At 35.1% G+C, this 26383-nt stretch overlaps 1 protein-coding gene across 42 annotated transcripts in view; it reads right to left on the minus strand.

Moving 5' to 3' along the window:
• The window catches only part of RBFOX2 (RNA binding fox-1 homolog 2), a 204777-nt gene that overhangs the window by 16449 nt on the left and 161945 nt on the right, over positions 1-26383 (minus strand). For 16 of the 42 annotated variants that reach the window (XM_060694544.2, XM_034403457.3, XM_087873830.1 and 13 more), the window contains 6 exons: positions 20699-20752; positions 12734-12826; positions 10083-10143; positions 6644-6697; positions 6428-6520; positions 5182-5314 (listed from right to left, as the gene is read on the minus strand). In XM_060694544.2, the coding sequence (XP_060550527.1) occupies positions 5182-5314; positions 6428-6520; positions 6644-6697; positions 10083-10143; positions 12734-12826; positions 20699-20752 (488 nt within the window). Of the gene's footprint in view, positions 1-1681; positions 2211-2908; positions 3022-5181; positions 5315-6427; positions 6521-6643; positions 6698-10082; positions 10144-12733; positions 12827-20698; positions 20753-26383 lie in introns of all 42 variants that reach the window. The other 26 variants (XR_015728878.1, XM_034403458.3, XM_034403461.3 and 23 more) reach the window with 8 other exon arrangements.

Raw genomic sequence — 26383 nt, forward strand, 5'->3', positions numbered from 1 at the left:
AAAAGCAATGGAGAAAGTTTGTTCGTCCACCTTGAGAGATGTATTTATTCTCACTAGTCTCAAAGAATGAAATATCTGAATATTTAAAAAAAATATAATTTTAAACCTTAAGTAAATATCAAGGCTATTTTGCAATAGGGGACATTGTGCTGGAGTTGGGGAATTACCCAGCTGGATGCTTCTTATTATATTGCATTAAAACACAACTCAGAGGATGGCCTTCATTTGGTTATATTTTCATTGAATTCCTCTGTATGAGATAACAATTCAGCAGTGCTGGGGGAAGGGGGAAGAACGACTATTTTGTTTCCCCTACAAAAATGACATAATGAAATCCAAACAAGGTAGAAAAGTGCACAAGCAATGCCTACAACAACTTGAAATAGAATTATAATAATTTTGGCAGATTATTAGGCAGAATATCTCCCTAACTCAAGGTTCTGCAAGGGAAATATCTTTTTTTTAAACTCATAAAAACTGATAGGCTAGATTCCAGAAGCAAGAGAAGATTGTTCCACATATTTTCTATATGATATGTCTTTTAAAATGAAATAGCTTCAATAATAAGCATATTACATTCATTATATCATCACAAAGTTCCCATGTGTTCTCTTCCACTAACATCGCAATCAGAATTATACTTTAAATTAATTTAGTAAAAAGTTTTATTGCCAGCTGGTATTTTAGCTTATCTAACCAATGCATAAAGTATTCTTTATTTATTGTCCTTTTGACCAGAAAATAGCTGCAGATTTCTAGGTAGTAAATAAATAGTTTTTAGTTGCCTCTATGCTGTTTTAGAGGCTACATTGTTAACTTCTAACGAATTTGATGACTTCCTTATGTATTGGATTGCAGTTCCTATAAATCTGAGCCAGCATGGGCATGGCGAAAGTCAGTGTAATCTGGAAGGCATCAAATAGAGGAAGCCTGATATAAGGACAGCTGTGAACTAGACCAGCTGATTGAGGAGATCCAAGAAAATACTTTTTTAAAGTTAATTTTTTGACCCAGGGGAACAAAGTAAGGACATGATATATCATGATCACCTTTAGGGGATAGTGTCAAAATGCTAACCAAAACATTTACTATTTATCTGTTTATTTACACTTGGGTATAATATTTAACATGTTGCAAAAGGCCCACACATTCACCTATAAACATTTGTGGACCTTAAATTCCCTTAATCTCCAATCCCTACATAAATTTTCAAAGATCGTAAGAGAAGAAAGGAAATGGATAAACAAAAGGAAGGGTCTGAGGCAAGTTTAACCTTTTTATTTTGGGTAACCAAGTTATGCCAATTAAAAGAGCAATGATGGAAATTTTCATTTGCTAATTGTATTTTAGGCTGATTAGAACTACACCATACCTTTGTGAGAAGAATATTCAGTATATTGAACCTGGCAATGGTCAAAAACCTCAGCTCAGGTTTGCACTGAAGGTCAAGTGCAATAATAAGAAACATGCTTGCATTCTTTAATATATAATATGTACATACATATATATATGTATATACAGGGAAGAAGAAAATTAAAGAAAATTATATTTTGAAACACATAACTAAACCAAAAACATCATCATCAACAAGAAAAACAGTGACAACAATAATAATATTTTTTAAAAAAAGGCTGGCTTGTTATGGGTTGGAGATGAGAAGGCTCCAAGTGTATGTACTTACATAGAGGTCAGCACCGTAAAATCCGTCCTGGTAAACCACACTGCAGAAAATTCACACAAAAACAAAACAAAACAAAAAAACAAAACAAAAACAAAAAGAACAGAAAACACATTCCGGTTATTGAGGACGGCAGCATGCACATGCATTTTACACAGGCAGGTGATGTATGAATCCATAACCTGGGCTATCGGGCAGGAGCAAATCAGCAGAGTTTGTGTTTGCGCACGCACGCTAGACAGCTCCATGTCATCTTCCATGGCATGCAGGCGGGCAGGGCAGAAGGGCAGACAGTATGCAAAGGGGGGACGGGAAGAAAACAACCTTTATGTTGTACAATAGAGTGTTGTTGTTTTAAAATGTCAATGCTTTGAAAAAGAAAAATACAACTTGAGAAACCTCGACTTTAGTTATTAACCTGGAAAGGCTTTAATTAACTCTCTAAATAAATGAATCAACTGCTTTCATGTAACGGGCTCCAAGTAGAACAAGCAAGGTCATTGGGAGTAGTTCATCCAGTGCTGGGGTCCACCTAGATCAAAAACACACCAAAAGTTGTGTACTCATCTGCATCTTGCAGCCTTGTGTGATCACTTCTGATATCCATACATCACCTATTTTGTTTTTGTTTTTGTTTACATTAGACATGCAATAAGTTTTGGCTGATCACACAAGCATGCAAATTATGATTATTTAGCATCTAAAAGTACTGATTTATCCTCAGAGTAAAAAACCCCGAATCATTAAATTCTGATCAAAGTAAGGAAAAATAAATGTAATAAAAATACCCACAATGCATTGCTTTCAGAAGCAGAGATCATGAGCTAAAAGGGTTAGGTAACTGATCCAAGGCTGCAGAACTGGAAAAATAAGAAAGGGGAATCCCTGGGTAGATACAATTATACATTCTACGGAATGCACCTAGTTCCCTCATTTTGAATCTAACAGCTACTAAATAGTTTGTTATAGCACATCCAGAAAGAAATGAACTGTGAAATTACTACAACTTATTAGAACATTTCATAGAATAATGTGCTTTGTGTTGATAGGGCAAAAGATCAGGGAAAGATAAGAAAGTAAGAGAGAGTTTGCCACAGCCCTGGTTATGAATGCATGCTTTGCACAGCTTTCTGTAACTTTAATCATTTGATAGATGAATGCTAAATCACTCATATTAAAAAGCATTAGTTCCCCATATATGAGAGCCTTGTGTATATGTATCTGGCTTACCAGTTAATGTTATCACAGGCTAGGAGACAATATTACTTGTAATTTTTTTCCATATGCCAACTGGAGTGAAAAATGATGCCAAGCTTCTCTCACACTGATCAGAACACACCCACCTATAGGAAGTTACAAACAACAAGGCTAGGATAGCTTGGCTATAAATTTGCTTTATAATCATCAGATTTCTACAGTGATGCAAGCTTAAGTTATTAAACTAATCATGCAGCATTGCACCCCACTTCAAATTTTAAACTACAAAAACATAGCTGATCGGCATAAATATACTTGATGAAAATTTACTGTAGGAAAGTGATGTCAATTCAGCAGGGAGAGTGTGCTGTTTATAATATTGATATATAATATTGATTACACTGGAGAGGCAAAAATGGGTACCTTTTTTATTGGGATGCTTTGAGTTTATAAATCCTGTATTGTAAAATTAGTAAGTTTGTAAGATGAATTTCAGGTTTTGCAGCTTACAAAATCTTAAAAAAACCTTTCTTACTGTTAATTACATGGAGAAGATATAAAATATTTACTTGTATTGAGCTGCTTTGCAAAGAATCTTCCCCTTTATCATATACCAAAAAAAGTACAAAACCACCAACCAAACTGGTACTAGACTACAAGGAATTCTATTCCATTCCTCCTCATCTTTTAATTTGATCTGGATTGGGACTTCCCTTAATAATAATTTTATTACACATATTTTAATAATAAATATTATTATAAATATTATAAATTCTATTTTACTTTTATCTGGATTTGAATTTCTATTTTTATTGTTTCAGAGATATTTATATATTACAATTTTAATGTTTTATGCTGTAAGCCATACGGTCATTTTGTTATGAGATGGGCAACAAAGAAATTTAATAAAGAAAATAAAAAATACTTATTAATAAATTAAATAAAAATAAAAATCTTGAAAAGAGTTAAAAAGGATAAAGTGTTATCCTGAAGATTATTTTTGAGGAGATTATTAAACTGTCTTCAACTGAAATATTAAATTTAAATCCCATTGGGATTTTTTTTAAAAAAAAACTCCAGTAAATTAGTTTTCTTTTCTAGGAATTCTTTAGCTGTTACTATTAGGCATAATCACAACTAACAATTTTAGTTGGAAGTTTATAACTTACTATTTTTTTGTATCAACAATTAGGTATTAAATGGTATCCCACGAATGCTATGTGATTCATGGAAGCTATCACAGCATTTCTATCTATATAAATCATGGAGGATGCTGAATGCAGATACATGTTACTTAATATGGTAGAACCATAAAATTTACATAAACCATGGAAGAAGCGGGAATACAGAAAATAATTATCCAGTAACTGCACAGTGTTTGTAGCCTGAAATGCTAGGCTATTTGGTTACTAAGATTTTATAACAGACCTAGCATAATCTGAAATATTTCAGCAAATAATCCCCCCAATTAATGTATAATTTTAATTAAAAGAGAAGAGATCAGTATCCAACTGTCTCTTGGTATTTTCTTTTCTACTTAGATTTGTTCCAAGAAAGTTTGGAACCTAGTCTTTCATTTTTAATGCAAATGAAATGTTAGAACTAAAACTGGCAACAGAGATACTGGAATGTTGTCAGTCTTGAAAACATACTTAAAATAGTAAAACAACCAATGCTTTGAAATGATAAGAGCAGCTTACTGCTAAACTGTCATGTTACTGAAACTATTAAAATCTAAGGAAGCAATACATTGCTTATTCTGGTTTGGGTTTTTAAATCTAGTTTAAACAAAAACTATTCTTCATTACATGTCTGCTCAATCTTTGTTTAACCCTTCTCAAAACATCTCTAATCAAGAAAGCAAATCCATTGTGGGTAACTATTCTGTTCTGTTCTGACCAATTTACAATGTATAATGAAGCTAACAAACAATGCTTATCAGTCTGGGTAATTCAATGAAATTGGACTTCAGAGAACAAGAAGTAGCCTCACTCCACAGACTTTACACCTTTTAGGTAACTCTTTATATAAGATTATTTCTTCATTTTTTTCCAGATTATTTTGGGCTGCCAAAATATTGTTACAAGCTAGAACAACTGGCACAGTGTTTTTGAACACTTTTTTTCCCACTGCTGGGTTGCCAATTTAAGGAAACTTTCTTTCTGATCATAAATGTAAGATTTAGATTGCCTTTCCCAAGTATAACGGAGTGCAGAGCATTATGGTGTTGGCACCTCCTGTCCCTATTTTCAATCCATTGAATGTCCTATTCTGAAGATCACTGCTGGATGGTTTTCCATTCTTACCCTGGGTAAGCTGGGATGGCTGTTGGAGGTACTGCTCGTACTGCACCGTACACTGTTCTTCCTCGTCCTCTCAGATGGGCTCCCCTAAATGCTGCCGCTGTGGTGGCTGCAGTTGGGTAAGGGAAGCTGGGTACTGTGAAGACAGACAGACAGACAAGGAAAAATATGAGAAGAATCAGTTCCTCTGCCCAGTCAATTACAATCATATTTAACTAGGGTTATGCCCAACTCCAGAGAGGTGGAATGTTCTGCACCTGTCCTGCGAAGGAGCATGCTTAGAGCTCTGAAACCCTCCCATATCTCTTGCTGTGACATGATCCTGAAGGAAAGGTAGGGTTGCAGAGAGGCCTGGCATGCAAGGGATTAATGTTGTGTCATGCCTTCTTCACCACAAACTTGTCCTCCACCCCATTTTGATAATGCCATGCAGTCTGGTTAGAAAGTCTGAGAAGCACATAGAGTCACTACTAATACAGGCAGGTAATAACTCTTCCATTTACTTGGAATGGGAATGCTTAAAATGCTTTTTTCATAAGCATTAAACTTGTGAATTAAGAGCATGTGTGTGTATGTGTATTTTTCCTTCCAACTCAGTCTTTTCCATCACATGTCGTTTAAATATAAAATGATCAAAACATCCTAATGAAGGCAGCCATAATTAATGATGAGGTTTACCAAGTTTACCAAGAGCCTACCTTCTGGCAAAGGTGACCATTAAGTGGTTCCATCTATATTGGGCCCTGTTTTATTACACATCATGCTGGAGTAAACTGGCCCAGGGCAAAATGATATTGAAACCTCAGAAGGTGGCTGGGAACACAATGTAATAAAGGGATACTTAGACGGCACCAGTCAGTCACAAGGCAAAATGAACCCAAGGTGCTTCTAGGAGCATGCCACAAGGGGGCTTGCAGTGGACTCACAGTTTAGTAGCATGAATAACATGTACTTTGGAGTAGGGCCTGTTAACATTGCTAAAGCCAAGACAATTGGACCCTCCACTTCCACTCCCTCCCATACTAATTTATAACAGCCTGATCGCCCTGAGAAACCCTATCCATAAACAATCTTGTAAAATGCATTGCAAGAAGGGATGAATCACTCCCACTGCCCAAAGAAGTAGCATTTCTTTCTGCCAAGGCCCATCCTTTCAAGTACATATTATACAAACTGGAAAGAAGAGGGCGAACAGATCACTGTTTACTCAAGCACAGTAACAATACAGGGGCCAATAGGGGCTACTTACTGATTAAAGGAATGTAAGTGTTAATACCCCCCCTTCCTGACAGGGGCACTGCAGCGTCATTGCCCAGCGAGACATCTGCTTGAAAACTGGATGCTAATTTAATTTTAAAAAGAATAAAAAATGTAAAAAGGTTATAAAGAAACAGCAGATTGAGAACATAAACAATCACCACTGCAGTCAAATGGCAGAAATGGAAGAATCAGTATTAATTTCTACCTGCATATAATTCAGGTCCATATACAGCTCCAACTACAGGACTCAATTTCCAACCTGAAAAAAATAAAGACAGATGTGAGCAGCTAGACCTTCCGTCAGTGAGGAAGCAAATAAACAAATATATCAGTACAGATATTGTCTATCTTCTAGTAACTATGTTCTATCTTTTAGTAATTATTACCTCACTTCCATACAGATTGTTCCTAGGCATAAAAACAGGCTACATTTTCCAGATTTCTTGGGTTCTGGACATAAATGGAGGAGAAAATACAAATCACTAATGCTTTCTGGCAAATCCTTCCTGCAGTCTGAAAATGAAAGCTCACACTGCATTGTGTTTTTCTTATTTTTATTTTTAAAGGCTGTGGTTGTAGTGAAAGATCAAATGAAAAATTTGAAGCCACATAGAAATGATTGTGTTATTTATAAAATTAAAATTCAGATCTTTGAACTGATCTTTGAACATCAATTAAGGAAAGGTTCTACAATACTAAGGACACTGGTGAGCATTTGAAGGGACTGAGAGGAATGCTTGCCTTTGAAGTTATCATATATCATACTTCAACCCAAATGGGAAAGGGCCAAACCAAGGAACATATTATAAAATTAATGTTGTACGATTCTTAGGATTTACCCAGATTGCATTTATTTTTCTTCTTTTGATGGGGGTGTCAGAATTTCATTTTAATATGTGCCACTGTGTACACAGAAAAGTGACAATAAAGGTTATCTTATCTTATTTGACCTTGATAATGCAAATGCATATGCTAATCAAGAGACACTTCCTATTACTTTCTCTTTAAGACAATGAAACCTATAAAAAACAGTAGCTAATCAAGTTGAGACTCAACAAAGAGTCTTCTGCAAAGTGAATAGAGTTAAAAATAAGTGATGAAGTAATTTGAACTTCAACAGAGGCAAATGAATAGTAGAAAGAATATTTTAGAGACTTATATGAGTATGATAATAGCACTGAAATGAATGCTATAAATGTTATTGCCAAAACATAATGAAAAGAAAATCACATATAGTATGATATTATTTAAAAATGGTAAAAGTGCAAGTGTGAAAATGAACAAATGTTAAAATCTGGATGTGGCTTATTTATGAAGTGGCAGTGTAAGTTGTTTTAATGCATTGGTGAAGATCACATCAACACCTGACAATTAAGCCAATGTGATTATTATTCCCCTATACAAATGAAAAGATAAGAAGAGTCAATAACAAAACACACACACACACACACACACACACACACACACACACACACACACGAAAATGTTTGTTAAATGTGTCTTGGAATGGAAAACTGCTTAGCAGAATTCTCACTGAAAGGGAACTAGAGCTGACAAGGAACAAAATTAGTACTGTGACTTTATGCTGGGCAGGTAGTATGTGCACTAAATTTTTGCTCTTCAAAAGGTAATTTAGAAATGTATGAATGTGAAAAAAAATATTATATATTTAATAATTTAAAGAAAGCATATGACAAAGTGAATAGACTTAAATAACAGTTTGTGTCATGAATTAGAAGATTGGTTGATTAATAAAGTAAGAATGGTATACAATGAAATACTAACATGCCTGAAAATAAATGAATTGCTTAGCAAACGGTTCATCATCAAATAGTATATAACCATCTCCTTGGTTGTTTAATGTTTTCACGGGTAATGTACACTTATGATGTTGGGCTGATTGGGGATATGAATGTGTGCGGTATGCAGATAATGCCATGTTAGTTAAGAACTGAAACGATTTGCAATAAATGTTAGATCAAATGTATGAGGCAGAGAAGTGAATAAATGAACAAAGGAGCTCTGTTTAACGAGGAAAATGAATGAGTAATTACAAAAAATATAGCAAGTAGAGGAATGAATGCTCCTTGGAAGAATGTTTTGTAAAGATGTGGAAATGGTTGGAGAAATTTTAAGATGTACAAATGCTGACAGACAGATGGTAGAAAGCACATGGTCTGCTGAAAGGAATGAAATTTGTAAAAGTAAGTGAAAATGGCTGTGTGTGGGAGTAATCTTCTGCACATTTGTTATGTAGAAATGAGAACTGAGTATATGAGGAGAAACAAATTAAATTGAATACAGTGGGAAAGGATTACTTAGAAAATATGTGCAATAAACTCTGTAGTGTAGCAGTCAGTCAAGAATGAACAAGTAATGAATTAATGTGGAATGAGTACAAAAGTGAGCAGATAGTGCAAAAAGAAAAAAAGAACTCTGAGGTAATTTGACCTTACTGAGAGAATGAATAAAGACTGGATCATAAAACAAATATATGAAAGAAGAATTAATTTGTTGAGAGGAAGTGGAAATTGAAGAAAGACATGATTGGAAGTTGTCAAAAAGAATGTCCAAAAAGGTAAAGGTGAGAAATGAAAGAAACAGAGGCATTACATGAATTGGTGAATGGACATGATGGAAGCAAGATAATTTGCAAATATAGAAAGATATGGAGGAATACTATGAATGGTGTTTGTATAATGTAGATTTAATTAATTTCCTTTTACAATTATTTTCCCGCATAGAATTATTTTGCCTTTCTTCTTTTTATGTATTTTATATGATGTTGCTATCCTAAAAGAGAATAGTACGATAGATGTGCCTATATATAGGCAAAAGCAAATTATGCAGATACAGGTAGTCCTCAGTAGTCCTTGTGACCAATTGTTTAACGATTGTTCAAAGTTACCATAACTTGGAAAGAATGCTTTATGGTCCACCACTTAAAGCTCAGATCTTCAGGATCCCAACTTTGTCTCTCCAGCCCAAAGAATGAGTTCCTGTCCTCACACTCCTTTGATCCATCCACTTAACCATCAAAACTGAGAAAGCTGGGATCACAGTCATTGAACAAAGTAGTGATATGGGCATCTCACTTAATGACACTTCACTCAACAACTGAGTTCCCATCACAATAGTCAAAGACTATTGTGTAAGTCAAGGACTACCTGTAGCTTTTTTTTTAGTCACAAGTTGACTATTCTTTTTCCTATGATTCATGGGGTAGGAGGCAGCCTCCCTAAAAATGCAAGATAAATGTAAATGAATATAAATGCATCCTCTGTCTATCTCTGTTAATCACTTCCAATTTTAAACACACTCAAAAAAACCTCACTTGTGCATACATATCAGCACAGTTACTATATATCAATAATAGTGAAGACATCACTTCTCACCAATTCATTAGCAAGTTATAAAACCGAATATTTAAAGTGATTTCCTAAAGCCAAAGTATTTCATCTGTATTTGTGGGCTCAAATAAGTGCCCTCTTTCTCAAGATATTTCCAAAAACTCTTGTCTATCTCTTGTTAGGTATTTCAATTATCTATACCTATAAAGAAACAAGTTTCTCAAATTATTCTGAAATACCAAAGAGAAAACTTAATTCTTATGCCTAAAAAGGTTCCTCCATTCTTTGTCTTACCGTTTGCATATGGTGTGACCATCTTCTTATTAGTCATTACTCGTGCAGTGGCATTATTAACCTAAAAATTAAAAGGGAAAGGGGAAGAGAGGGAAGGAAGCACAGTGCTTTAGAGAAAATGATAGAAATCTAAATGTTTTTAAAAAATCAGCACAATGAAATTTACTTTTACAGATTCTCTTTATATATTATAATTATAAACATATCTAATTTTTTGAATTTTAATTATGCATCAAAGAAAAGGCTAAAAAGAGCAGATTTTCTCAGGCGTCCCTGCCAGCTTTGACTTCACTATTTGATGCTCACTGGTTCAGGGGCAAAAACTCTTCCATTGCTATCTTTTTGTGTCCAGTTACAGAAACAAAAATAATCTTGTCTGATCCATTAGTAGCTTTTCACTGAACTGCAGTGGTCTACTAATATTACCAAAAAAAAAAAAAAAAACTGCTGCAATTTGGGCAGAAGAACTATTCCCAGGTGTCTGGGATTAAGCTGTTTTTCTTCTAAGGGAGTTTGCATTCCAGAGCAGCACTGCTTGGCCTGTATCTCAATTTTGGAGTACTGTATCTTGAGAGGCCATCAACCCCAATCTTCCCTAGTTGCTGCCTTGTCAGGAGAAAAATGAACACTATTAGAAATGTATGAAGTGTCTCCTGATTTTTAGTCTCCTTCACTGTCCCTACTGAGCTGCTCATTGCTCAAGCTTTCTAAACACTGCAGCAAATGAATGTTGCAGCACAGATGATGCTAGTAAAACACTGGTGGGGTGAATAAAGCCAAACAATGGCAACCCTGTGTCAAACATAGGCACAGAGTCTTGCAGAGATGAAGGTAGAGGTAGAATCAGTAACTTTTCAAAATCCTAGTCCCAATGGAAGAAAAACCCTCATGCAAACTTCAAGATCAAGAAAAGGATGGTTCAAAGGCCCTCTGAACTTTAAAACAAAAGTGAGCTTTAGGCAGGGAAGAAGGGAGCCTGGAATCTCATCGCTCTATTTTTAGCCCTCCTGACTACCACCACCCTCCCATATAAACATTACACATTTTAAAAAAAAAGAATGGGAAACAACAACAATGAGACTGAAAGCATGCTGTTAAAACACACATAAAAAAGAAAACAACAACAACAATTGATTAATGGGGATAGGAAGAGAGGTCTCACAGACAATCATTAAGATGGAGCAAGTGCCTGAAAATCAACTGCTACAGCAGAATGCATACAAGCACTTAAAGGAAAAATGGGCAAAACCAATCAGAAACCACCAATCAGCAAAGACCAACAGCTGCATTTAATTAAGTAAAGGAAAATGGCAAGTGAGGAGAGGAGAACAATCAGAGGTCCAAAGAGAGGAAGTGCAGAAAAGAAGTGGCGGAGGGAAGAGATGGATAGGCAAAAATGAAAAAGTGTATGGGTGCATTAATAAAACCAGCCAAAACTGGAGTTTGGTAACTCTGAATAAGATGTGCAAGGAAAATTACTGGAAAGTCAGTAATCAAACAGCTCAGACTTAAACAAAATGGTATGTACATCCAAAATCCAGGTGGCATTACTCAACAGCATTGAAAATAAAAGGGTGGGAGAGAAGGAAAAGGAAAAAGAGGGGGGAGGGACAACAAGTCAAATCACATTTTGTAGTGTTAATGTGAAATGGCGGATGGATTTTTTCTTTCTTAATTTTTTTGTTTTGCATAAAAGAAAAGAAAAGAAGTAAGCTTCTCCTCTAGCACTTTGATTTCACTTACCGCCAACTCGTACCATCGCCAGCATTGTGTATAGTTACCATGGAAAGAGTGAGTCAAGTGAAGGGCCCTAAACACTAAACCATTAAAAAGGGAAATAAAACAAAACAAAAAACAAAACAAAACAAAACAAAACAAAAAAGCAAAATATGCAGACATCTTACTCAAAACGGCGGCTTTAATTTTTTCCTTATATTTAGTAATTTTTTTCTTTAAAAAGAAAGAACAAAAAGGGGCCAGTTAGCCTTCTATATGAGAGAACAGCAAATTCATCACTAAGAAGTTACCTCTCATCTAGGTAACACAAGCATCTTGTGCTTATCACAGGCTACACTCATTGGAAATAATTATGGAGTGCATATTTCTTAATTTGAAATACATTTACATAGATATTTCAATGGCTCAAGTTTTTCCTGATTTCTCCATTCACCCCTTCCCAATACATTAGTTTCACACTCATATGGAGGAGAACTGGCCTCTGAATCAAGGGCAGATATTGGCTGCCCACCCCTTCTTTCTTGTTAGATACCAAGTGACAAGTGGGACTGTGCTCATTTTGTTAGTTTTTGATCTGGCTTGGAAATTGAAAGTCGAAGCCTCATTAACTGAAGCAAAGGAAAATCAAGATAGCAGAAGGGCAAAAAATTTGGAGTGTGTTGGAAACAAACTTAAGAGAAAGGAAAACAAAGACAAAGAAAAATAACAAAAATAACAAAAATATATAGATATATATATATATTGGGAGGTTATTTTATACCCTTCAGTGCAGGGGACGGGAGTGAAAAACACAGGACACAAACACACACACACGCACTGGACAGGAATCCCAATGTGAAATCAGTGAGGCAAGACACAAAAAGGAAACCAAAGAAGAAATATAAAGAAGAAATTGAATTACTGAAGACATGCACCTCGATTTTACGGCCCTCTACCACGGTGCCGTGTAATTTCTCCCTGGCCCTGTCTGCATCAGCACTATTCTCGAAAGTTACGAACCCGAATCCCTGCATGCAGCGGGAGAAGGGGGAAAACATGCACATCGTTATATATTGAAATACTGATATCTAGATAAATAGAGAAAAAAATATCACAGTATGAAATTGACATCAGCACAACTTAGCAATACTCTCCTAGAGTCACATTTTTGGTTCATGCATGTTTCATGAAAGAATTTCAATTAAAAAAATAACTTTAATCAGATTGAAAATAATAAAACATAAAAGCAATTGAGGCCAGACCAAAAAAAGCATAGTTACTCGAGACACATTCTAAAAAGTAAACTAGCTCCAAGATTGATCAAATGCAATGTATTAAAACCTGGAAAGAAATCTTGTCATAAATGACCACTCATATGTTCTCTTTTGTAGCATTCTCAATAACTTTCTTTCATATGACAAGGATAGGCACAGGAAGATGCTCTGAATAAAACCTAGCAAAAGGAAGTGTGATACGTGTGATAGTTCTAATTTTTCTTATTATTTTCATGAATAGTATTAATATATGTATTTTTAACAATGAATAAATATATGAGGGACAAAAACGTGTGTGTGTGTGTATTTGTTTGTGTCATTATATATAAAATTTTGACAATGTCCTGGGCATCTTTGCTTCTGTTCCTTGTTAATTTTTTTAGAGTAAAGTTATGCTTTAAAATATGCTTTTTTTTTAATGCAAGGTCACACTGGTTATCTTAATCCCTAGGGTATTAAAAGTAGATATTAATAATACTATAATATATGGCTAGGAATAGATACCTTGGCTCACTGGGGAAAAAAACAATCCTTAATCTATTTTCTATTTCAACAGAGGAAAGCATAGCTGTTTGTACCTAATAAAATAAATGCCTACTAAATGCTTGGCTTCTTCACTCAGAAAACACTAAGTGAAGCATTGTTTTTCACAGATTGTTGAAGTTGTACATTCTAGAATTAGTACTTTAATGAGGTTGAACAAAACTTTCTAATGGAAAAGAACAAAATTAATTAAAGCACATCATAAAACATAGTCTAACGACTGAGTGTAAAGATGGAATGATTGCTTCTTTGTTCAGCTTGTTTTTGAAAGTTTAGGATTTAGTTAAGGTTCCAGATGGTTTCTACATCTAGGCAATAAATAACCCACTCCTATTTAACTTTTAAAATGCTTTAAATGTAATTGCCTCAGTCATAAAAATATATAGATTTACCTTAATAAATGCCAAGGTAAAATGCCACTAGTTATGAAACATAATCAGTTAATTTTAATAATTGCTAATATTATCACTATTAAGACAGAAACATTTATTTAATCAATATATAAGCCTTTTTTACAAAGTACAAATATATTCAATTGGATTTATTAACAGACTCGCAGACCCTAACCCTAATCATACTACAGTAGGACATTTAAGACCTAACCCTATATTTATTTTCAAGAAACGGAAGCATGTATGCTTCATGTAATAAAAATATGCTGAGCTGGATAAATATTTTCAGATGGAGGAAAAAGTAGTAAGTAGTTCATGTTTTTTAAATTGATTTTAAAAAATTGAAGGTATTGTAACAAGAACTTGTTCGGGCCCAATATTCATAGTTAACAATAGTGCTACATATACTGAATTTTCAGTTGGGTCTGTTTATATTTCTAAAGTTCATTGCTGTAGAATCAACGTTCAATGAATAGGATAAAGAATTTACTCCTATTGGCCACTATAACATTTTCCCCCGTTTTGTTCCTCAAATGTAGACTTTTATATTCTTTGGATGAACAGGGTGAAAAATGCCACCTTCCACTAATGTAAATCTCCCTATTACATTAATTGGATGAAAATTATGCTTATTGGGAATTTTATAAATTTTTGCTATGTCATGATTAGGAAAATGTGAATTTATTAGAACTGATTGACTCAATACTCCAAGAATTTAGCAAGTATGTATTATCTGCAAAATGAAATAAATGCCTTAAAAGTTCCCTTTTCCCAGCTCTACATAGATTATGAATGGTAATTGCAAAGTGAGCTACATCTTTAACACCTCTATATTTTTCAAGCACATTACATTTTGCATTAGGTGTTACAAATCTGTGAATGACATGAAGATTTGTCTTAATGGACATGATTCCAGTATTATCACTGCAGCCAAAAATCAAACACAGAGTGCAAAAAACTTTTCGTGCAATTTGTTTTACAGGGTTGTTATGAATATATATATATATATATATATATATATATATATATATATATATATATATATATATATATATATATATATATATATATAAAAACATGAGTACACATTTTACTTAATATTATTTTACTACACTTCTAAACATTTTTACATCTTCACCCTAAACACACGACATAGAACTTTTGACCAAAAAGTTATTGAATTCCTTTGAATTTTACTTAATCCTTGGAGAAAGTCTCAAGTATAAAAGCAAGTATTGATTTATTGGTGTTCTCCAAAAATGTGCAAGATAACAACCAAGTCCAGAAAATGCCAAAACCCCAACAATTCATCTCTAAGCTACAAAGAATTTCTAGTGTCAGTAAAAGAGTATATGTCATACAGAATAAATACTTTCCTTTAAAGATAAATTCGATTTTATCCTCCTTAAACATAGCCCCATCATACCAAAGCAGTATTTTAATACTGGATTAAAATTTTCAATATCTCACAGTTCAGAAAGAAAAAAGGAAAGTAACTAGCTCAAGAAGGATACATACTTTTATCATTAGTCCCACTAACCTGTTATAATTCAATTTGCTGGTAGTTTTGAGACTGAACTGATTTTACTATGCAACTTTCATTTCAGTTTGAAAACAATACCCAGATCATTTAACTTCTAACTGTACTAAATCCTCAAAAACATTCAGAAAAACCTGCAGCTCAAGGGCACCGAGTAACTGTCACCTTTTTAGTCTGGCCTCAGATTCTGCAATAAATAACAAGCAACAGGATGAGCAGTGTAAAATAATAATTGTACAGAGTTTTTTATAAAATGTTTCCATCTCTGAAGAATGAGAAAGAAAATTTACCATGTAACCGTAAAGGGAGAAATCAAAAGCAGACGATTCTCCTGGGTGTGGCCAGAACACAGAAATTAAGGGAAAAAATAATCATAAAAAAAAAACCAAAAAAAAAAGAAAAAAGAAAACCAAGTAAATGAAATAAATTCAAAGGAAACTAAAAGGAGCCCCTTGAAATCCATGCATTGTTAACACTTTTACCCCACTGTGTTTAGAACATTGACTTCAGAAGCAGCATCTTTATCTCAAGGTGTTGGGAAAGACTTTCCATAATTTCAATTGTTAATATATATATATATGTATACACGCATATACAAAGAGGCAGTTTTTTTTAAAAAAAAAAAACTCAGTCAACAGCCAGAAGCCTGGACAAATGGAACAACAACAAAAATAAAGAAAGAAAGAAACTTAAAAATCCAGGCTTTCAGGTTATTTGCTTTCAAAGTCAATATACAATAATCCATCTGAGATGAGTGATTAAAATAAGTTCCATAAAATATATCCTAGTACTATTTAAAGTAAGGACACTATTCTTTAAGCTCTGCAAAAAAACAGTTGTGGAATTTTTACCTAGAATTATTTTGCATAGGTTGAACCAGGGTGCATATTTTCTAGCTATTTAACTGGATTGATCAAAGCAAGTTTATGTACATATGCTGGAATTTAAAACGAAATTGTTTAAGACTATGGAAAAAAGTAAAGAAAAATACTTTTCAACCTAAGAGAAAAGTATTCTTGCTGTCCAAAACATTTTTTTAAAAAAAGTGAGGACATATAAAATAGGATACCATTGCATCTGTTAAGAGAACAGAGTAATCAACATTAAATGAAATTTAGAGTGATAAAATAGGATGTTGTTACTAGATCAGTTAAATTAAGCTGAGCATACAATCTCTCATTTCTTAAAATCACTTATCTATAAAATGACTGGATTTTATAGTTGAGTATATGGTCCTTACTAGTTCTCTAAACAGCTTTAGGAAGTTCTCTACTTTTCCTCACTGCATCAACTGGGTAGTGAAATCACTACTGTTTTCCCACTGTTAATTGCAATAGAAACCTCAGCCTCACTGGAGGAAAATCCCTTCCATTGGACATTGGAATACAGACATTCAAGGTCATTGTTTTCTTGCTGCTTATTAGTATCTTAACAGAGAATAAAATTGAATAAAGGAGTCTCTTTCTCAGGGTAACTATTAAGTCTGTTTACCTGAATGGTCCCTAAAGAATTCTACAAGATCCCACCAATAGGAAGGGGGAAAACTCATTTATAAATCTAACATTTCTGTCTGTCATATTGCTCCACCCAAGCTATCTATAAAGGAAGGGAAGTATCACCAGAACAAGCTTTCTATTAAATATGAGTGAATGAGTTGGCATAATGTAGTGGTTAATGCATGGGACTAAGACTGCAGAGACCCAGATTTTAGTCGATATTCAGTCATGGAAGTTCAATGGTAATTTGGAGCTATTCATTATCTTCTAGAGCTGTTGTTATTGTCAGGATAAAATCAGAAGAAGGGCCACTATGTACACTGCCTTAAACATTTGGATGAAAGGCGGCACCCAAGTAGAAGAAATAATAATAATTACCACAACTGTGACTTCAAGGCTTGGTTCAATCATTGTTCTATTGAAAACTAGACTTGTTTGTTAAAATTTGAATGCCACTAATATAAATACTATACGAGCTTAAACTGGTATCTGAACGGAAACCAAACTGGAAGCAACTATCATATTAACAGCTCCTTTCACTAGGCACTGCTAATGAAACAAGAAAAATTAATGAAAATTAAACAAACAGAAGTCTGAACATAACTGATTGTTATGTAAATGCTCAAACACCTTTTTTTTAGTTTTCCTAATATGATGCTAGTTATCCAAAATTGTGCCTAATATTCAAAGTTGAGATGCTTATAAAAGCATTAACATTTATTAATAAATCTGAAGAATAACCAAAAACCTTTATTCATAACTTTTTCATTCATTCCAAATGATGTTTACAAAAAAATCAAATACAGCCAATGTGCACAAATATATTTGACATTCAAAAACAGGATGAAAATATATCATCTCATCTCAGATGGACTAAAGGGTAATTTGAAATGCTCAAATTTTCCAACACTGGACATATCTGGCAGAGGGCCTTTGCCACAATTATGAAAGGATAAAGATCTGCTCATTCCATAGAGGGAATGGGTGTAGGCATACCCAGAGCAATTTGGATTTTACATTTTCACCTTTTAAACATTCACATATTGAAGAATATACCCTTGAGAAACCCAGGAAGGGGAAGGGTAATACTGAGAACACAGCACAAGGCAGGCAGCGGGGAGCATCTGCTTTCCGATTCCCAAGAAAGAGGAGGAGGAGAAAGGTTTCATATCATTAGGTTAGAATAGAAACCACAGGGTAGGATACAAGCATTCAAGTTTTGGCATACTTTTTTTTTGCAGAAGAAGTGAGTGATAAGTGAAGGGTCCCTAGAAAGAATTGTGCTTCTCCACTGGGAACCTAAGCTTCTTTTAAAATGTTCCAATTCAATTTTAAAAATTGCCATAAACACAAACACTCTTTGGGAATCCTGCTTATACTATTCACCGTGTTTAAAACAGTCTCATTTGAATCTTTGAATTGGTGTGAATTTGAGAGGCAAGTGTTTGAAATTCTACCACCAAATAGAAAAGAACTTGATCAATGTCTTTATGAGCTAAATATTACATCTAAATGAAAGAAAAGGGGCAAACAGTTATCATTTAATCTTAGCAGGTTTTGTATTATCTGAAAACCAGAAGTTTGGTTTATTTACTTGCAGTTCAATAGTTATTAGAATATTATAATTTGTGGAAGATTCCAAACATAAGGACTAAATAGCCTTATGGCTTATTATGGCTTCTCAGTGAACAAACAGCATGCTACGCAGATCATATACACAAGCTCCTCCTGAGAGCAACTATAAATAATGAATTAACAAGCAAGACTGTCCATAGTTTGCTTAAGACTGGGAAAATACATGTTTTGTTTTAGCTTTCTGACTCCTTTTGACCCAAAGTCTCTCGTACAACGTGCTAAACAAGCCATAGACTGGGTTTATATAATTTGGTATCCTTCCTTACTCATCAGAGCAGTTAGTCAGTGTGATCTCAGAAGCATGCACTAGTCTGCTGCTAATCCTTCACTAAAAATAAAACATGAAGCAGCCCAGTATACCTGAGTGTGTATTAAAATAAGGACATATAAAACCAATGTACACAGCATAAAATTGTAGATGTATATGAGTGCAGACAAAAATATTTTTTCCAGTATCCTGGCTGGGGAATTCTGAGAGTTGAAGTCCATATGGTTTAAAGTAGCCAGAATTGAAAAACACTGATCTAAACGGTACAGAGAAGAGCATGTTATTTAGAGATTAAATAACAGCAGATTGCTTCCATTCTGTGAAAGACAATAAATGTTAAGATCCTGAACTTGTTAATGGTTGCATAGTTCAAATAGCCAGCCTATGGCACTCTAATCAGTCTCCTGTTAATCCAAAAAATGTTTTTCATCTCTGGCTTACTTCCTTATACAGCCATTTCCAAGAGCCTAGGTATACTGAAGTGTATAGTGAAGTGTAGTGGTCAAACATAATACACTTTTCACTTCACCATTCAAACATATATAGTGGATACATGAGTAATAGAAAATATGTGGTTCAGTGCAGTTTGCAGCTCTTCACAAATTAAAATAATTATGTGCTGCATCAATTTTACCCTACATCTTTATAAACTAAGATATGAGATAAATTAGTTCAAATAGTAAATGTATGTATTGTATGTACTGTATAATGTACAAGTAGTAAATATCACTTCTTTTCTGGTTTTCAGATAATACATAGGAAATCTGATATGCTAACAACATAATCTTGTATATAAACATCTATATGGAGCTACTCTGTAGATTATGAATCTCAAAAACAGGATATACAAATATAATCCTATTATAATCCTAATCCTAGCTATGCCTTATCACTATGATGTGATGGAGTGAGGGTGTGGGACAGATGTTCATTTTTAATAAAAAGTGGAAAACTTAGCATTGATTAAGTCAAGCATAGTAGAGACATGCACTGTGCAAGCTTCCCCCACAGAGCTCTGCCAATGCGCCTTGCTCCTGACCTGAAACACTCCCTGCTATTCCAGTGCTGGACCTACTGGGCAGAGAGAGAATCACATCAATTCTTCAGTGAGGGGACATTGGTTTCATGATGAGAACCGGTTAGGACAAGCAACACTTAAAATGGCTACACTTAGGACTATAAAGTTTGCCATTGGCTCTCCTGAAAGTTAACTCTAAAAAAAAAAAAATCTTACATCATTCTGAACAGCTTGTATTTTGAATAACTACACCTTTCTAAAAAGCTGCAAGCTTTTGCAAACATTGTAAGAGGATGGGCCAACAACTTTGCAACACTGCAGGATTATTGTAACATCAGGTGGGCATTTAATTTTTCTTTCACACAAGATAACTCTTATCCCATATATAAAATACTTCTAAATTTTTAAATAGCATTTCTTTCACAAACATTTTAAATTAACAAAAAATTAATACAAAATTTGACTCCCATAGCTTCAGTGACTCTTTTTATTTTCAGAAGTTTGGAGAAATCTGATTATTTCAAAGGGAAAATTATGAAATTATTATTGAAGATACTTATCGATTATATGCAACACCTATAATTATATGGAATAGCAGCTCTAGGTAACCCAGTGCCTAGTTCCTTTTCTGTCTATACAGAATATCTAGGAAGGAAGCTGCTTTATCTTGACAACTGGAGTAGACTGGTAAAGGAGAGAAATAGGTAGAGGGTAGATAAAGAAACAAAACTTACCTTGGACCCACGTTCATTGAAGATTATCTCTACATCAAGGATTTTACCAAATTGCTATAAAAAAAAGATTTATTTTGGTTCGTTAATTCAGCATCTTTTATCTTTCATGACTGAGAAAGAAATGCTTTTGAATGCACAGTTGAAAATATTTTAAAATGAATTCAGATTTAATATTTGTTATTTATTTGTTGAATTTCTCCTGATTGTCAGGTTTATAAGCCTCACAGTCTGTGATATATATCAGAGTCTGTGATATTTTATTTTAGGTATAATATAAAGTAACAAAAGTACAATCCTTGGTGTTCTCTGAGCTTGATTATTTGTTTGCAGAGGTTTCGATAACATCGGGGCATTATATATATTCTCTTCATATATTACGAATGAAGGTGGATATACATATCCCAGGATAATTTTGCAGGATCCAATCTCGGTTGGTTATCGTGTAGCCCATCTTCAGAGAACTTCTGTCTCTTCATATATTATCTTCTATTATATAACAAAAGACTATTCACAATTGCAATAAGGAATGGTGGCTGGTTTATAAATATATCATTCCAAAATTCTTTTCTTTTTTTTTACCGGTGGAGTGTTCCAGCCGGCATCTCCTCCATGCCATTCCCTATATACACAGTTTTAACATACTAGCCATCTTCCACAGCCACTTGGTATTCTCATATTCAGTCTTCTTCAAGCTGTTCTCCTGGGTTTTGTACACCTCTTTAACCTTTTCTAATTATTGATAATCTGAAAACTGTAAGGTTTCTGCAAGTTTACTGATTCTTCTCTCTTGTTCATGGTAGTCAAATCTGATTACATAACTAAAGCTATATATAGTGAATGCATTGGTTGTCAATGAAGTAAGTGGACCAGAAGACACCTTTTCAAGTACCTAAGTGTAATTTCTACTATTGTCCTTTTCCAGCCATTCTGTTCTACTCCCCACTTCAAAATTTGGGAAAGAGATTCTTTCTTCAGTCAGCCATCATAGGACTATCCTTCCACCACTCCCTTCCCACAAGGTACTTTTCTCTGCTTTTACACACCCAGAATCAACTCACATCACTCAATAGTTCACTAGTTGCTTGTTTTGGCTAAATAAACAGCATTCAGCGAACAAAGTTACATTGATATGAATAATTTATGACCAAAAAGTTCCTTTAGGGAAAGGAATATTTCTGATTTTAATTATATGTGCTCAACCAAGTACATACTACAGCGAAATGTACATATCAGCCTTTCACTTTGAAGTTCTTAATGACGTAAAACTATATGATCCAAAACATTACTTTTTCTTTTATATATATACATTCTACAAGATCATTTACTGAACTCTTTTTTTTTCCCCCATCTCTATCAAATGGGGTTTTAAAACAGTTAACCTTTTAAACAGAAGTTCGGTTTTAGAATGCCATTCTCTGGAGGTAAATATACTGCATAGTTCTTTTATTTCCCAAAGCTTTTCCATCTTAAAATCTTTAATACTTCTTAAATTATTTGCATTATTTTATTTAGGTTTAAATACAAGCATACTTTTACCCTTACAACAAACTTTTAAATAGATTAACCTGACAACAAGTGGCTCAAGCTAATTAGTGAACTAAGAAATACTGCTTTGGGTTTAGCGGTTAGAATCTCCTTTGCCTGATTTCATGTTGGTGATTTTATTTCTTAATTTCCTACATTTATTATATGCTTTAAATGATTTGTAAACAAATGCCTCTCCAATCCCTTTCATTATCCTGGAATGCATATTAATACTGTAAATAAAAATTTAGAAATAAGTTAATTAATCACTGCCATATAGCAGGGAATTCCTTAGCAGATTCCCATACAGATTACTACAAAGTATTTACATGTTATGATAGGCATCCCTGCAATCAGAAGCTCTTTTCTTTAACTGTGCCATTTCTAGTCTACTTCATTGTTAAACTCCAAACATTGTACTTTCCATGAAATCACTGTATGATACAACTATACATCATATTTTTTAAAACCACCAATATTATTTTTCACTGAGGATATCAAATAAGGCATTATTATTGTTGCTATTAATTATTATTATAATCACATGTTAGGACTGAGTTTGGCATTTATGTCCACTTATCAAGTCCTTCCCAAGAACATAGAATTGATAGATATTGTTTAATAATATTGTATTAAACCTAATATTATCTTTGCAAAATGAACAATGTAAAAACATTAAAACATTTTTTTTTAAATACCAAAAATACAATTGGCAAGGATGACAAAAAACTGGAAAGGAATTTTAAAAATGAAACCTATACAATTCAAAGCAGTGGTTCTCAACCTTCCTAATGCCGCGACCCTTTAATACAGTTCCTCATGTTGTGGTGACCCCCAACCAGGTTCTAAATTTTTTTACTACTGGTTCTGTGGGCGTGGCTTATTTTGTGGGCATGGCTTGGAGGTCATGTGACTGGGTGGGTGTGGCTAGCTGGTCATGTGACCGGGTGGCCATGGCTATGTGTATAGGGACTACTCAGAGGGCTGAAAAAAGTCATTTCTGATAGGTCCTCGCACTTTTGACTGGTCCTCACACTTATGACCATCCTCACATTTATGCCCGTGCAGCATTCTTAACAACCATGTCACTCATTTCACAAATGCTTCTTTTCACCATGGTGATAAGATAGGGCAAAAAACGTAAAATGTGAGGATAGTCGTAAATTCGAGATCTGGTCAAAAGTGCGAGGACCAGTCAGAAATAACTTTTTCAGCCCTCTGAGTAGTCCATATGCATAAAAGAATACAGCAATAGAGAGGGATGAAGGAAGGGAAGGGAAATTAGAGTAGGAGTGAGGGTAAGAGAGGGAGGAAGAGAGGAAGGGGAAAGGAAGAGGAAGTAGGGAGAAGAAGAAGAGGGGGGAAGAGAAAGTAATAAGGAAAGAAAGAGAGGTGGTAGGTTTGAGGAGAAAGATTGCTGTACAATAAAAAAGATGAAAGGGAAGAAAGCCAACCCCAAACAAATATAAAGATATTAAGATAAAGAATAAATTGTTAAACTTTAAAGAATAAAAGAGAACAAATATGAATAAATAACAATAATCAGAAACACACATACCAACATACAATGTATTTTCTTTGAACAGAGTATTTGGCTGGTTCATAAATTTAAACAGTGTTTAGTCATTTCAATTAAATTTACAATTTCTATATTTCCTTTTTGCCATATTTATTCCTCATCTATTTTTGTAAAAAACCAATATTACCCTTCATCCTCATCTCTAATCTTAATCAAATTCAGTTTTTCCCTTCTATTCTATATTATACCCCTTCCCACTGTCATCTATTTTTATATCCATCCTCACATTGGTTAATTATGTAATATTACAGTTGTTTAATATAAATTCAACATTTTAATATAAATCAATTAGTTATATAACTACCTTTTTTGTATATTAATCAATATGAACATGAATATTCCAATTATTTCCATGCAATCCAATTTCTTACAAATCAATTAATTATATTTACCAATAATAAACCAAATAATTTCCCCCATATATTCCTCCAAACCACAACTTAACCATTTCTGCTTTCAACACAATATACAATTAATAGTATCTCAATTATTACAATTCCCTAGTTAAATAGAGCTTTTTTTCTTTTGTGTTTTAAAATCTTGAACTCTCCTCTTTTTCCCTAAATTTCCCATTATTTGCACCTACCTTTTTTGGTGAGGAAAAAGAAATCTGCCTGCCTAATTTTCCAACGTTGTAGCAACAGCAAAGCCAACAGCCTGCTTTACTTTCAGTTTCCTTTTTCAGCATAGCTAGGGGGAAAAAAATCTGCACTCTTTGCAAGCAAGCAGCAGAGCCCTGAGCAAAACAGCTGAGAGCAAATCAGCTGAGAGTCGGGAGCCAATCTAATCAAGGGCTAATTAGCCTATGCTGAAGCTCCGCGGGCCAATAAAATTACAAAAAAACACCGAACCCTTTGTTAAATTGCTGCCTCACCCGCCCCTCGCCCACCACTATTATTGGCAATAAATAGTGGTGCGGAGGGGCGGGGCAAGCCAGCAATTTAACAAACGGTTTGGCTGCACCACTGGCTATAGGGCGGCCCTTTGAAGCCCCGCAGCAAGAATTTAAACAGTTTTTTTTCCTCTAGCCATCTGCTGGGACTCAGGAGGTAGCAATAGATTGAGAGTGGGCGGGGTAAGCGAACGGCCGGCGATCCAACAGAGGCAGAGGGTGAGGGTGAGTGAAGGCGTGGGGGGGCCGAGAGAGGGCTTTGGCGACCCCTGTGAAATGGCCGTTCGACCCCCAAAGGGGTCGCGACCCTCAGGTTGAGAATCGCTGATTCAAAGGATGAAGGACTGGTATGGTATGTCTTATGATTAACATAGTGTGCAGAATAATAAATTATTGTATACTGTATACTTTTAGATTTTAAAAATAAGATAACTCATTCTTTTAAATAAAGTAAAGCATTTATTCAGTATGTTGATAAAGGTTCCTAAATCCAATTTTTTACCATATGTACCGGTATGTTTAGACAGACCTTCACCAACTTGGTATCGTCTGTAATACCCCACCATATTTATTATTACTATTTTTCACTTGTGTTTTATTTTGTATGGTAGTCGTATAGCAACAAGGAAGGTGATTTCATGTGATTCATCCAAAGGAAAGCTTTCTTGTTAAAAACAAAATGCTAGTATGTATTTGAGTAAATACTTTATCCAAATATTATAGTGTCAAACTGAAATTACCCTGTACTAAAATTCTGTACTGGCAGAATTAAGATCTGGATTATTGATCGCTTCTTTGTTCCACCCTTTAGGCTATCTCAGTGATGGCGAACCTTTTTCTTGTTGTGTGCCGGAAGTGTGTGTGCGTGCACACAAAAGCACATGCGCGAGCAGCCATAATGCAATACGAACCCACCCCCACATGCGCACATGACCTCCACATGCTCCCCCGTGCATGTGCCCCGCATTGCGCATGCGCGGCCCTGCACATGTGCTTCCCCCTCCCTGCACCCCATTTTGGGCCTGGAAAGTCGTTATTCCAAGGCAGAGCTGTTTGGCCCAACCGATTCTTGCTGTATCTGTACGTGGTGAGCTTTCTGGTAGCTGGCGAAGCTGTGCGGTTACCACAGCAGCTTGTAAAGCTTGGGCTGAGCCTGTGGGCCACCAGGTCCGGAGCCGGCAGCAGCTTCTTCCTGTCACTCAGCCCTTGCCTTGGGGTAACTTTTTTCGCATTCAGCCCTGAAAGGTAGCAGAGTCTTCCACTCTGCATGTGCTCAAAGGCAGTCTGCAGTCCTCTGGATCCAAGTCTTGGTGTTGGAAGAAAAGCAAATTTCCAAAAGGATCAGATTGATTGGGGGCAAGGGAGCGGCGGCGGCAAGGATGGGCGGCCCGGGGCTTCCTGTCTCCTCATCCAAGCGGGCTTCTGACATAGCCCCAGGCCCCTGGGGGGAAGGGAAGCCCTGGCCTGCTGCTTCTGCCACTGCCACCCCCTCGCACCCTGGCAACAGCGGTTCTCATGCTGCCGTTTCTCCAACAGCACCAGGAGCAGCTGGCGGGGCAGAGAGGGTGGTGGCAGGCTGCGGCTGCAGGCCGTTCAAGCTGGCTAAGAGACAGAGGCTGCTCCTGGAGTAGCCAGGAGAAGCTGCTGGGGGAGAGGCGAGCTGCCCCAGCAGGACCGGAGGTGAGTGCAG

This window comes from Pantherophis guttatus, chromosome 7 (assembly GCF_059756535.1).
Source record: "Pantherophis guttatus breed Tessera chromosome 7, ASM5975653v1, whole genome shotgun sequence".
Lineage (NCBI taxonomy): Eukaryota > Metazoa > Chordata > Lepidosauria > Squamata > Colubridae > Pantherophis > Pantherophis guttatus.